Raw genomic sequence first — 15710 nt, 5'->3', positions numbered from 1 at the left:
TCTCCCTAATCCTATCAAGCTGGCATTTTTACATTTTATTAGTTTTTTATTAAGGTGTAATTTTTACAAGGAAAAAGGATCACAAATGAGACTGACTTATGAATATTATAGAAAAGACCAGAACACTTGGAATATGAGAATATAAGGTGAATAAAATGCAGCTCAGGCAAAGGTTTAATCAGTGACTGAGAGCACTGAGACACCTCATAAGCTCTTTTGCTTTCTGAATTTGGGGGTTGTTATGAGAGGCACATATATTTATATTGTCATATCTTCATGAAGTGACCCCTTTGTCCTCATGAAATGGTCCTTCCAAAATTCTCTGACAGTAATATCATTATTTCATTTCCTTTATTTTTACTTAGTACATTTTTTTCTACAGTTTTAGTTCTCACTTGTTTAGGTCTACATATTTAAAGTGCATTTCTCATAAGCAGCATATATTTGGTTCATGATTTTTTTTGTTCAAGCAATTGTTTCCTTGCAATCAGAAACCAGTCCATTCACAGAAACACAATTATTGATATGGCTGTATTTAAGTCTACTATCTTGTTACTTGTTTTCCTTTTTTTCTACACCTCTTGCTGTTTTGCTTTTTTAACTGTTTTTCCTATTGTCCCTTTCTTGTTTTCTTTTAAGAATTCTTATTAGTGCTCCATTTGCTTCTTCTTACCTATAAATAACTCTTCAACTTCTCAGTGTCTACCTAGAATCAATACTGTTTTACTATGTACTTTCTACTTTCCATTTCATACTTGCCACTTCCTATTTTATGCATTCTACTTCACAAATATAACTTTTCAATGATATAATTCTATTTAATCATCCCACCCAACATCTGTCTTACTGTTGTATTTTTCTACATATTTTATAATCTCCACTATGTAATATTACTGCTTTTCCTTTAAATAGGCATTTGTCTTTTAATTAAACTACAGAAATAAAAACATCGTGTTTACATATTTACTTTTCTTTCCCCATAATTTCTTGTAATTTTGTCAGCTCCTAGTTGCTAGCATTCCTCTCTGGCCCGAATATCATTCTTTAGCATTAATGCTATGCAGGTATGCTGGCCATAGACTATCTCGTTTTTCCTTTATATAAAATGTTTTTATTTTACCCTCATTCCTGAAGAATATATTTGCTGGATATAAAATTCGGTGTGAATAAATTTTTCTATCACCATTTAAAAATTATTTCTTTCTTCTCTGGGTGTCACTGTCTCTGATAAGAAGTAAAAGATGGCTGGTATCACTGTTCTCCAACAATGCATCACTTTTTTCTCCAGTTGATTTCAAGATTTTTCTTTCTCTTTGTTTTTCAATGGTTTCACCATGTTTTGTTTGGATGTGCTTTTCTTTGGGCACACCCTGCACAAAATACATTTAAGTCATTGTTTTTCATCAAATATGGAAAAATTCTGGTCCTTATTTCTATAAGTATTTTCTTTCCCTTCACATTCTCTCCTCTTGCATCTCAAATTACAAGTAACATTTGATATTGTTTCATAGGTCTTTAGGGTCTATTAATTTTTATTTAATCCTTGCTCTTCAGATTAGGTAGTTTCTAATGATTTGTCATCAATTTAACATTTATCTGATTTAACCCATCCAGTAGATTTTTCATTTCATTTGTTCTTTTCAGTTACTGAATTTCTATTTTTAATAGTTTCCACTTCTTTCCCTGCTGAAATTTCTTATCTTTTCATTCATTTAACATCTTCCTTTAATTCACTTAATGTAGTTTTGCTTTCATTCCTTTTACATTTTTTTGAGAAAGGTCTTGTTCTGTCACTCATATTGGAATGTGGTAATGTAGAAACATTTTACTGCAGCCTCAACCTCCTGGGCTCAAGAGATCCTCCCACCTCCACTTAATTCTTTGAAAGTCTGTATAATATCTGCTTTAAAGTTTTTGTTTAATAAAGACAACATCTGGGCTACCATGGAGTTGGTTTGAAATGTCTATGTTTTTTTCCTTTTTCCTTGACTAGGTATAATACTTTCTTGTTTTCATGTCTAGCACATCTTTTTTCTTTACTAGACATCATAGATGCTATATTGTAAAGACTCTGAATTACATTGGCTTCATCTGACAAATATTAATTTTTGTTCTTGTTGCCACTGAGTTGTTGTCTGGTCATCTTAAACTCATGAATGCTTGTTTTTATGCTTTGTTGTCTGTTGAAAGTCCACGATGTTTCCCAAAGTCTTTTGCCTTGATGGGATTCACCCTGTAAACTCTCTGCGAAGTCGTCTCTGTAGAACTTGTTTAGGCTTTGATGAAACATGTGTAGAATAGGCCTTAACCTAAGATGTGGTCCTTTGTGAGCTGAGGTATTTTGGGGGTGAAACCTTTGTGTTGTCTCAGCTGAATGTTCAAGGTATTAAAGAGGTATAAACAAGGTTATTTGCCCCTGACTATCTTGGACTTCCAGCACCCCCATTTCTACACATGAACATGTGTGTTTCATGTTCAACATGTTCAACCACACAGCAGCTTTTGTAATCCTTAAATAGTTCTACCCTGCCAAGTGTAGCCTGGCTTTCAATCAAGTACTCAAGACTATCCCAACCCTGGTAGGGTGGACTTTTAGACACCCTCTTCTGTATAGCTCTTTCCTCTCTGGTTTCTTGTTGCAAAAATTCCAGGTTTCAGCTGCCTTGAACTCTGACTTTAGGTATGGCAGGACCACAGCTTGCACTTCAGCTTACTGTGCAGTGGTTGAGAACATGTCTGTAGGCAGGCATGTGGTCATGATGGGGCTCACTTCATAAATTTATCTTGGCTCTCTGATCATAACTACCCATTATCCGATGCCTAAAAAACAGCTGTCCCATATGTTTTATGGGTCTTTATGGCAGTAGGGCTAGTCCAGTACCAGTTAGTTTTTCATAAAGCAGAAGTTCACTCTGCAGATTCTAACTATACTTGCCTACAACTGATCAATTACCTAATTTCTCACTTTTAAATGGGTTCTACTTGATGTATATGCTGCTCCTCTTTTATACTCCAATGTCTGATTGATTCTTGGTTCTGTGATCATCATTGTTATCACCAATTCCAGGCTCACTAGTGTAGAGCATTTACCAAAGTTGCCTCTGCTGATTATCATGTTAAACCAGGACAATCTTCCAGCTTAGGTGTGTTGGTAACTTGTTTTCACAGATCATTTATGAGCAGGTCCTCTTTACTTGAGATTAAAAATCAACCTGAATTAGTCTACTTCTATTTCCACCACCACCCTAGTCTAAGCCAACCTCATCTCATGTCTGTAAAACTGAAATAGTCTTCTAAAGCTTTTCCTTCATGCTTGTCCTTCAACAAACCATCTGTTATCCATGTGTTAGTAAGACTGATGTTTTCAAAATGTTAACCAGTCATTTCATGTTTCCATTTAAAACCCTCTAAGGACTTCTTATTGTGTTTAGAGTAAAATCTAAATAACTTATCCGCCATAATTTCATCTTGTAACATCTCCCCTATAGCTGACTAGGATCCATGCTGGTCGTCTTTCTGTTTCTCCAATACCATGGTCATTCCTATCACAGGGCTTTGGCACCTATAGCGTCATGTGGTGGAAAACATTTTTCCTCAAATCTCAGTAGGACTTCTCATTATCATCAGTTGGGTCTCAACCCTTATATCTCCTCATTAGAAAGGCCTTTTCTGATTTTGCTTTATTTTCTTTACAGCAGCTATCACTACTTGAAATTACTTTGACTTATATGTCTACTTTTATATTGTCTGCTTCTCTGCATTAAAACAGAAGCCTATACAAAACAAATATCCAATAAATATTTGCTGGAAAAAAGAGGAGTAGATCTTGACTCTTGCTTTATGTATATTTTTATATGAACTATGATCACTGCAGTAAGAAAAACAGGAAAAATTAAATTCTGATATCTAAAACAGATGTCTGTACTTAGAATGACCTTGCTCAAAGAAAGAAAGCAGGGCTATTCAAAGCTAGTGGAATTGTCAATATAAAGAATGTAAGGAAGCAAGACCTAAATATGAACATTACATGAAAATTATAGAAAAATATAGTAACCTAGCTGGGTGTGGTGGCTCATTCCTGTAATCCCAGCACTTTGGGAGGCCAAGGAGGATGAATCACAAGGTCAAGAGATCAAGACCATCCTGGACCCTGGACAACAAGGAAAAAACCCCATCTCCACCACAAAAAACAAACAAAAGTTAGCTGGGCGTGGTGGTACACACCTGTAGTCCCAGCAACTCGGGAGGAGGCTGAGGCAGGAAGAATCTCTTAAACCAGGGAGCCGGAGGTTGCAGGGAGCTGGAGGTTGCAGTGAGCCGAGATGGCACTACTGCACTCCGGCCTGGTGACAGAATGAGACTCTGTCTCAAGAAAAAAAAGGAAAGGAAAAATATAGTAACCCTAAATCTATAAAGCAGCCTCAAAATAAATAAAAAATTAAATAAGAAGGCCTAAACCCCAATAACATTGGCTTAAATTATGAAGCAAAATCAACAGAGCTATAGGAAACAGACAACTCTTCTATCATAGCAGTCTTTAAAACACAGTTTAAATAGCTGATAAATTAAGTAGGGAAAAAATAAATTAATATTGATCATGTTAGAATACAAAGCATCCACAAATTTCAAAATGCTTAACATTTCAGAGTACATTTTCTGACTACAATGTACAATAGTAAAAAAAAGCAACTATTAAATAATTTAAATAAATATAAAAAACAAGTAATAATCCTATAAAATTGGATTGATAAAATTCAATATATATTATTTGGATTATTTGAACATAATTCAAATATAACATAGATGTTCAATATAATTCTATATATTATATTCAATAATAATTCAATATATATTCAATAATAATTCAATATTTTTTGAATTTTCATATTGATTTCCTCTCTGACTTACGGATTATTTATAAATTATCTATAAACCCATAGGTAAGAGAAGAAATCAATGATCAATATGGAAATTCAATTATATATTTAACTGAATGGTAATGAAGTTATGATGAAGTAAAACCTGCTGGATACAACTAAGACAGTGCTTAAAAAATGTTTAGTCATAAGTGAATATATTATAGAAGAGGTGGCTAAGAAATTATTACAGCTGTACAGTTATTTTATGCAGAGACAATACTTCATCTTTACATTCATTTACATTTCTCTAGACTGTGAATAGAGCCATGTATGGTCTGTTAGTGTTTGTGTAAAGGTTTTAATAAATTTTAACTTTTTTATAATAGATTTGTATATATTTTATGATAGTAAATGATATACTAGCATCTACATATACTTTAATGCATTCATGACAGAACTTTAAAAAAATTTTTTTGATATTTCTGGGCCAAGTAGTTCGTCTGTAAGTTTTTTCAAATTGTTGAAAATCTCCAAAAAATTTTCCAAAATACTTATTGAAAAAATTCTGCATATAAGTGTACTCATGCAGTTCAAACCTGTGTTGTTCAAGGGGTAACTATATGCTGTTAGAGGTCATGAGACTCTTTACTCCTGGAGCAGGGGGCACATTAATGATCTCCCTGGATGGGGATATGAGAGAAATTTCTAAAGTGTTAGCTATATGACTATGGTTATATTGTTAATGATGAAATGTTTATCTATTTGCTATTAAATAGTAACCTCCATAAAGAATAACCAGAATAACAACTAAAACATTTAAGAAGGGAGAGTGTACTATTAGAATACAGTATATAGGAAACAAAACTGAGAAGCGAGCAATTTGTTGATGTTTGGATAAGCATGTATTACATTGCTATGATGATAATATTTCTATTTCTTTTTATCTTCACACAAATATTCTCTATTATCCTCCTATTCTGAAGGAAACAGTATTAATAGGTCATAAGAAGTACCTAAGAATAGAACACAGCTGAATACTGTCCTTGTTTATGAACATCAGACTGACCATAAAAGGCAGAATTAAACAGAAGCATTAGAAGAAAAAGACAACCAAGATGATAAAAGGGTTACATGGAAATCCATATGACACAGGAAAAAATGAAGAAACAGAAATGTTTAAAATCTAAGGAACTGAAAATATACAAAGCATTTAAAAGCTGTCCAAAGCATCAGGCAGTAATTTCCAAAGAAAAATTCAAAAATTGCATTGAACAAAAATTTTCAATTACATAAATATTATAGCAAGAAGGATAATTATGAGAAAATAATAATGCTTTGTAATCTAAGTTCTAAAATTTTTATTTTTAAAAACTGTGCTACTTTATCCTTATAGTAAAAGCTTTCTTACATTTATTTAACTACAAGCATAATTTTAAAAGTACCTGTTCATATCTTAACATATTTCTTAAAAACGAAGACCAACTTAATTTGATATTATACTTAATATTTCAATGTTTTCAATGTACCTGAATTAATGCAAGAAACAGGAAAGAATAATATAACCTCCTAATCTTTGTAAACATTTTTTTCTTGTTGACCTAAAACTTTTTTAAAACTGTAAAAAACAAATGTTCTTTATAAAACTCTACAGATAAAACTTCTACAGCATTAGTATATATTTAGAAACAGAAGACTAATGGAACTAGTCTTAATCATGGCATGTAACACATTTCTGGAGAACAAAAGGCAAGTGGTTTGTTCAAATGAAGATGTTTCTTTTCGTAAATTATTTGAAGTCTGATACTATTTACATTACTTCTTATCTTACAAAAAGCTTGCTGTCATGTTGTAACAAAGCAACCATATAATTAATGCTAACTAGTTTCTGTGAACAATACAGAGTTCTCTTCAAACAAATGTAAGTTCTAGACAGTATGAATAATACCTTTAGCCTGTGAAAGCGAACAATATCTCCATTTTTATAAATTATTGGAAGGGCTTCATAGTTTCCACTAAAGAGCAGGCAAGTTAATTTTACATTTGTCTGGTCCACAATTGTTACAACTGTGCAATAATCTGGAAAACACAAAAATATTTTACCGGACTTTCAATATTTTAAAATAAGAATATGCTTACTTCAAAACACCAAACTATATTCTTTCTTTTATTAAGTCTTCTAAGAAGAGGATTAAAACAGAGACATTTTCTTGGCTTTCAATACACATTGCAAAATTATTTTGCAGAAGTGTTCCAGAAAAATTAATTTTAAAAAGTTCAGTAAAACAAAAATAAAAATCTCATTCAGTGTAAATTGTCTGTTAAGAAAATAATCTTTCTTATTGCTTCAAAGTTTATAAATCAAAAAACATAAACATGGTCAAATAAGAAAAATGCAACTTATAAAATAAACACAAATTTAGAATGAAAACAAAGGCTAAGATATTTTCAGCAGATATGAAGAGTATCTATACTGCCTAAAGAACTTATAAAATTGTTATAAAAATTAGGATGATATAGTAAATGTGTCACACAAATGAATAAACAATTCATAGAAAACTATGTCATAATAAAAAAAGAGAAAATGGTATTTGTTGCTAGTCACCTATAAAAATTATTCAGTATAACAAAAGAGAAGTATTTTATATAATTTAAACTGAGAGAAAAATTTAATAATATTTGGGTTGCTATAAAACAATAACTTCAAACACTGGTGGTAATAAAAACTGTAATACATCCTGCCTTAAATTTTTTTTAAATTAACACATAAAAGATTGTATGTATTTATCATGTGCTATAGATGGTTTTGAAGTACACATACATTGTGAAATCACCAAATCTAGCCAATGAAAATACACATATTACCACACATATTTTTGCAGTGAGAACACTTTACATCCATTTTCTTAGCATTTTTCAAGAATACATTTTTCACTAGTCACGTTGTACAATAGAACCTCTGAACTTATTCTTCCTAACTCAAATATTGCATTCTTTGACCACCAATTCTCCAAACCCTCCCCATAGCCACACAGGCCCCTGGCAGTAACTGTGTACTCTACTTCCAGGAGATCAATTTTTCAAGGTTCTGTGCCTGGCCTATTTTACTTAACAATATATCCGGGTTCATCCATGTTGTTATAAATGACAATTTCCTTCTTATGTCTAAGTAGTATTCCACTGCGTATACAGACCACGTTTTCATTATTCATCCATTAACAGATGCTTAGGTTTATTCTATACCTGACTGTTGTGAATAAGCCTGCAATGAACATGGGATTGTCTCTTCAACATACTGATTATTTCCTTTGATATACATAGTATATCCACGGTTTCAGTTATCCACAGTCAACCATGATCTATAAATATTTAATGGAAAATTTGAGAAATAATGTGAATTATTCCTTCATGCAGGGAAACCATACTGTCCATGCTCCCTGACAGTTTGTCACTTAGAAGCTGTTTCGGCTATCATTATCAACTGTTGAGGTATCAGAGTGCTTATAATCATGTAACCCTTATTTTACTTAATAATGGCCCCAAAATACGAAGGTGATGTGGTAAGTGCTTAATTAAACTTTATCATAGGTATCTATCTTTAGGAAAAAACAGTGTATAAAGAGTTGAATACCATCCATGGTTTTGGGCAGCTGCTGGGGGTCTTGGAGCGTATCCCCTTTGGGCAAAAGAAAAGTACATACCCAGTAATGGGATTATGGGATCATACGGTAGCTCTAATTTTTGGAAGAACCTTTATATTGTTTTCTAATACCTGTGCTAATTTACATTGCCACCTACAATGTGCAAAGGTTACCCTTTCTCACACCCTTGCAATGCTAGTCTTCTGTCTTTTGATAACAGCTATTCTAGTAGGTGTGAAGTGATATCCTGTGGTTTAATTTGCATTTCTATAATCATTATAGTGATGTTGAACATCTTTTTGCGTACTTTTCTGCCATTTGTATGTCATTTTCAAAGAAAGGTCTATTCAGGTCCTTTGCCTATGTTTAAATTGGGTTGTTTTCTAGCCATCTAGTTGAGTTTCTCATATACTGTAGATATTAACCCATTATCAAGTATATAGTTTGCAAATATTTTCTCCCATTCTATAGATTGTCTCTTTATTGATGTTGGCTGTGCAGAAGCTTTTTAAGTTTGATATAATCCCATTTGTCTATTCTTGCTTTCATTGCCTGAGCTTTTGAGGTCCCTTCCAAAAAAATCTTTGCTTGAATTAATGGCATGGAGCTTTTCCCCTATGTTTTCTTCCAGTAGGTTCATAGTCTGGGTCATACATTTAAGTATATAATCCATTTTAAGTTACTTTTTGTACAAGGTATGAAATAAGGTTCTAGTTTCCTTCTTCTGCATGTGGATATCCAGTTTTCCCAACACCATTTACTGAGGTGACTGTTCTTTCCTCATTTTGTGTTCTTGGCACCTCTGTCAAAAATCAGTTGGCTCTAAACGAAGAGATTTATTTGAGGCCTCTCTATTTTGCTCCATTGATCTATAAATCTGTTTTTATGCCACTATCATAGTGTTTTGCTCACTATAGCTTTGTATAGTTAAGTCCTCACTTAACACTGGTTCCTGGAAACTGTGACTTCAAGCAAAACAACACATAATGAAATCAGTTCTATCATAGGTCGATTGATATATATATAAGCAGTTAAGTTCCTATGTCATATTTCTGGTCAAAAACCATCACCAAACTTCTATATGAACACTTAATATCAAACATTAAATTCTAATCCCAAAAAATAAATGCGAGCCATATGTACATTTAAGAAAGACTGCTTTCAAAAAGCAAGATAATTATTTACTCTATTTTGGTAAGTTAGTGAGTGATGACAGTCCTAAGTGGCAGTGGGTTAAAACAAGGAGTACATGTTTGCAAAATGAAAAATTTAAAAACTACCTCCTACCACCATACAATTCAAAAACAATAACAAATATGGTACCCTTAGTGTGCACTTCTGTACTGTACCGCTTCATTTGTTGTCACAGATTTTATAATTATTTTTTGAATGTTTATTTTACTGTAATTTGTATTCATTCATTCACTCAATCATTCATGCATTTTCCAACCTGCTTATTCCAGTTCAGGCTCATGAGTGGCTGAAGCCTATCTGGGCAGATTGGGGTGCAAGAGGTTGGCCAACCCTGAACAGGCTCCATTCCATTGCAAGGAGCACTCACACACACCCACATTCATTCATAGTGGAACAATGCAGACATGCTAATTAATCCAATGTATACATTTTTAGGATCTGAGAGGAAATGAGAAAACCCATGCAGACTTGGTTAAGAATGTATAAACTCAACACAGACAGTGGCCCTTTGTAGGAATCAATTTTTTTGCTTATCAACATTACAACAAGATGATGTTGAACAAAATGATGTTATTCAAAGACCTGCTGTATTACATTTTGATGTTAAATAGTGTGATACCTACAGTTTTATTCTTTTTGCTCAAAATTGCTTTCATTATTTGGAGTCTTTGGTGACTTCTTACAGATTTTAGAATTGTTTTTTCAATTTCTATACAGAATGTCATTGGTATTCTGACAGAGATTACAATGAATCTATAGATCACTCTGGGAAGTATGGACATTTCAACAACATGGTTTGAGTTAATATTGTTGAAATGTCCATGCTATCCAGAGTGAATTCAATCCATGAACATGAGATATCTCTCCATTCATTGGCATCTTCAATTTCTTTCATCAGTATTTTACAGATTTCATTGTAGAGATCTTTCACCTTCTTGGTTAAATGTATTACTAACCACAAACCAAAGAAGGCAAAGGACACAAAGAAATTTAGAGAATGACGACTATGTATTATGTACATACATATGTATATATATGTATTATCTTAATGATTATTTCACACATATATGTGAAATATATATGTGAAATACATATGTGAAATCAAGATAATACATATATACATATGTATATACATAATACATACATAATACATATATATACATATATACATATATATGTCAAAACACAGTTAGCTGTACCTTTAAAGATGTGCCCTTTATTGTATATATCAATTATGCCTCAATAAAGCTGGAACAAATGTATTCCTATGTATTTCATTTTCTGTAGCCATTGCAAATGAAATTGCTTTCCTGAGTTCTTCCTTGGCTACATTATTATTAGTGTATAGAAATGTTTCTAACTTTTGTATGTTGATTTCGTATCCTGCAACTTCACTGAATCCGTTTATCAATTCTAAATTTTTTTTGGTGGAGTCTTTAAGGTTGTCTATATGTAAGATCATACTGTGTGCAAAGAGGGACAATTTAACTTCTTCCTTTTCAGTTTGAATGCCTTTTATCTTTTCCTCTTGCCTAATTGCTCTGGCTAAGACTTCTACTAGTACTACATTGAAAAGAAGTGGCAAGAGGTGGGTATCTTGTTACAGATCTCAGAGGAAAAACTTTCAACTTTGTCTGCATTTATTAAAATGATCATATAATTTTTATGCTCCATTCTTCTAATAAACATTTGATTTGTGTATGGGGAACTATCCTTACATACCTGGAATTAATCCTACTTGGTCATGGTGAACAGATTCTTTAATTTGCTGTTGAATTTGGTTTGCTAGTATTTTGTTGAGGATTTCTGCATCTATATTGGCCTGTCGTTTTTTTGCTTGTTAGCTTTTATTGTGTCTTTGTCTGTCTTCAGTATCAGGGTGATACTGGCGTCCTAAAATTAGTTTGGAAATATTCCCTTCTCTTCAATTTTTGAAACAGGTTGAAAAGAATTTGTAGTAGTTCTCCATTAAACATTTGATAGAATTTGAGTCTGCCTGTATACATGATTCAGAAAATGCACTGACTTTCTGTCCTTCCTAGTTCCCTGGTAATTAAAGTATAGAGATTGAAAGGAACAAACCCCGAAACAGTGAAGGAAAGGAGAGTGGGAGAAAATATCAACATATTTCAGGACAATGGAAAGTACGTGGTTAAGGGATAAACAGAGGAGGCCAAATCCAGAAGATACTACAAAGAGAAGATGGGAACCACTGGGTTTAAGGATGAGCGTAAAAAGTAGAGCTGAAATCAGGGGATCAATTAGAAGGTTACACGCAGAACAAGTGTTTCAGTGACTACCCGTCCTTATTCTCCACTTCCGTAAAAATGACTTCAGGCAGCATCTTTGTATTAACAACCTTTCCATTTTGAAAAATTCTAGGAACACAGGCTCTTTTCCCAGGAAGCTGCACTGATTAACTGAGAAGTACTAAGACTTCTCATGTTGGTGTTAACAACCAGAAAAAACTCCTCCTCCTCATCACATTAGTGAACCTACAGCCTGGCTGGCAGTTCTCGCTCCACTCACCCTAGACTGAAATTTTCAATCAATATGCTCTAACAAGTACTGTTAGTCACTATCAAGTTTCTCACTTAAGGACGGGCGGGGTGGCAGGGGGTGCGTATTGGAGAAATGAACTATTTACATACAAAGCGAAGGAGAAAGTTGTATAAAACCTAAAATAAACTATATCTACATTCTTAAATGTAAAAAGACAGCAGAAAATTAACAGACATAAAAATAAAAATGGAAGACACTTTAATCCCAGCACTTTGGGAGGCTGAGGTGTGTGGATCATTTGAAGTCAGGAGTTCAAGACCAGCCTGGCCAACATGGTGAAACCTCGTCTCTACTAAAAATAACAAAATTAGCTGGGCAGTAGTGGCACTTGTCTGTAATCCCAGCTACCTGGCAGGCCAAGGTAGAAGAATGCATGAGCCTGGGAAGTGGAGGTTGCAGTGAGCTGAGATCACACCACTTCATTTCAGTCTGGATGACAGATTAAAACCCTGCCTCAAAAAAAAAAAAAAAAAATGGGATTAGGAAGGAAAAGGAGAAGAGAAGGGAGTGAGGGGGAGGAAAAAAAGGAGAGAGAGAGTAAAGGAGGAAAAGAAGGGAGGAAAGGGAGAGAGGAATGGGAAGGAAAAGGGAGACGAGAAAGAAAGGAGGGTAGAAAAAAATCTGAATTTGTGAGAAGGGTGAAATAAAACAAAGAAAAACACAAATGAAAAAAACTTTAATAAGCAGTTTCAGAAAGAGTAAAAAGATATTGTATGCTCATCCCTTGAGGACCCACTGGATCCAATTTTAGTTTTTAAGTTTCCTTTGTCGGTATTTCTTACAATTAGTAAGGATTAATATTTCATGACATTTTTTTTTCTGTTAGTAGTCTTCCAATGACCAATGATAAATTTTACTTATTTTTCAAAATAGATAACACATTCTTACTTGCAATTACCATATGGCTCTACTGTACTCTTTTATACAGTTGAGATACATTATGGGATCTTTTTCCTATATCTTGAAATATCATTTACATTCATTATCTGAGTAATTATTTCATCATTATGCATTATTTCTATATATGCTTAAAAAGACTAAGTTAATTTTTAAAATGTGAAATGAGGCAATTGTTTAGAAGGATGACACAAGTATGAAATAAATAATCATCATTATATCATTCTTCAGTTTTTGTATTGCAAGATATAAAAGAAGTCTGGAGACACCATCTTTCGAGTTTCTTCTTTAGCTCTATTTAAACATAGTTAAAAATTCAGAATTTTAAAATCTGTGACCACAGTCAGTGAGAAGCAAACTGATGGAGGAAGTCATTTAACCATTATTAGATGAATCAGAAGCTAAATGCAAAAACAGCAACACTTTAGATAATGATGATAAAATTGATCACATAAGTGAAATCTCAGACTATTTATCTCCAGATGATATCCTATATAAAGCTTCTCAAGCTCAAGAATTGATGCATGAAAATATGTTTCTAAAAATAGGGAGAAAATACAAGATATTTCTAAAAACAGAGAGGGTATATGGTATTCTTATCCAGTAAGTCATTCAACAGAAATGATTTCACCATACGATATTCTGGGACATGACTGAGGATCATTCCATTTTGCTAAAAGGACTTGTGATGGCATTCTTTCATCTTACATGATATTTGCACACCAAAATTTACATAAAATCTCATGTAAGTGGATATGCTGAAGGCAAATTTATACACAAAGGTAATGGAAGGAAGAGGTGATATCAAAATGAAAGATAAATCTTTAATCATTTGAATTCATGTTTACAAGTCTAAAATAGAAACTGTTTTATAATTATGGAGTGAAAACAGCTGCTCTCTCCAAAAATATGATTGAGTCAGCAAAGTTTTCACAAGTATTTTGATGATGCCAGTGCAAGAAGAAAAACCAAAAGCAGTAAGCTAGAACCATTTGTTTGCATATCTTCAAAACCAGAAAAATATGGGATTATGAAATAAAAATCACTTTGCTATGCTTATATTTTTTAAAAATTTTAATGACTTTATTACCTCTTTATTTTCACTGCTGTATAATATTTGAAAAATGACTTAAAAATTCAAAAACTTTAAAAGGTATTGGACCTATATAGTAAAAGATACTGACTGTTTTTCCTATTATGCTTGGGAAAAAATATGGACAAGTTGCCAAAAAACAGATGCTACCTTTAAGAACTTAAAGCAAAAGGGAAAAAAATGACAAAAGGACAAAAAAATAGAGAAAAAAATATGTAAGAGAGAAAACTCAAGGAATTGGGCTTTCTGAACTCTGCTTTCTGAAAAAGAGATCCTCTTCATAGACATCTGGATATGGTGCAGCCTGCTTCCCCAGGATGAGGTTATATCCTCACTTTTGCAATTTGGTTCAAAACTCAGAGGAGCCGAACATATGTGCCATTACTTAAGTATACGGACTGTTTCTGTAAATTTTTCTGAAGCATATATATTAAAATAAATTCATATGGCAAGAATGGGATATCTTTCTCAACTCTAGCACTTGTATACTTTTGTGGAACATTCCACAGTAAGTAAAGTAAAAAATTCAGGAGCAAAAGAAAAGCCATACAAAAATATTCTGCTAACTTTTCTACTCTACATAGATTTTGTTTCTGTTAAGTTTTGTACCCCAGGCAAAAAAGTCAGAATGGAAGAACTGACAATCTCATTCCATAAAATCAACCTTAGCAGGACAATATCTGACCAAGAGAAGCCCTAAAAGTAAATTGTTCAAGAACAGAGGAAGAAAATTTACTAGAAATGAATGACATAGTCTTTCAATTAAAAGTTCCCACAGAAGGCAAACAGGATAAATGATCACATCAAGTCACCTAATTGTGAAATTAAGGCACACCAAATATTTTTTAAAATTCTAAAACCTTCTATAGAGAATAAAACAAATCACCAATGTAAGACTCAGAAGCAGATTAACATCAGACTTTTCTATCAATATGACTAGGTTTACTAAAAAGACAACAAATCAATGGCTTCAAAAGTCTGAGGAGTAATTTTGATCCTTCAATTTTTATTAAAACTGAAAAAACTATCAATCAAGCATACAGAAAGATTAAGAACATTTTCAGATTTTGGTCAATCAGATATTTTACCTCCACAGCATCTTTCTTAGGTAATTCTCCAGCAAAACAATAGGAAAAATCACAAAATGGAAAAATGCAGAGTACAGACTATAGTAATGGATCTCCCAGGTTAACAGAGAGCAAGTTTAGCAAACAACTACTCTAGATTGTAATAGAAGAAAGGGATCTGAAAAGAAAGGAGAGTTCCATTAAAAAAAAAAAAGAGAGTAACCACTTAGTAAAATGTTCTCCAGATTCCTTCATGTTGTTGTGACAATTTCTTTCTTTTTTTCCACGATTTCATTTATACATGGAATCTAAAAAGTCAAACTTATAAAAGTAGAAAGTGATTATCAAAGCTCATGTGGTGGGGGTCGTGACAAATGCTGGCCGGGTGTGGTGGCTCATG

At 33.0% G+C, this 15710-nt stretch overlaps 1 protein-coding gene across 14 annotated transcripts in view; it reads right to left on the bottom strand.

Annotated features, from left to right (window-relative positions):
• The window catches only part of POT1 (protection of telomeres 1), a 157375-nt gene that overhangs the window by 81432 nt on the left and 60233 nt on the right, over window positions 1-15710 (bottom strand). For all 14 annotated transcript variants that reach the window (XM_074379122.1, XM_074379119.1, XM_074379120.1 and 11 more), the window contains exon 6: window positions 6805-6935. In XM_074379122.1, coding sequence (XP_074235223.1) covers window positions 6805-6935 — 131 coding nt within the window. The remainder of the gene's footprint in view (window positions 1-6804; window positions 6936-15710) is intronic.

Source organism: Saimiri boliviensis, chromosome 10, assembly GCF_048565385.1.
Source record: "Saimiri boliviensis isolate mSaiBol1 chromosome 10, mSaiBol1.pri, whole genome shotgun sequence".
Classification (NCBI taxonomy): domain Eukaryota; kingdom Metazoa; phylum Chordata; class Mammalia; order Primates; family Cebidae; genus Saimiri; species Saimiri boliviensis.
The sequence above is the reverse complement of the archived record's forward strand: the minus strand, read 5'-3'. Positions and strand labels throughout refer to the sequence as shown.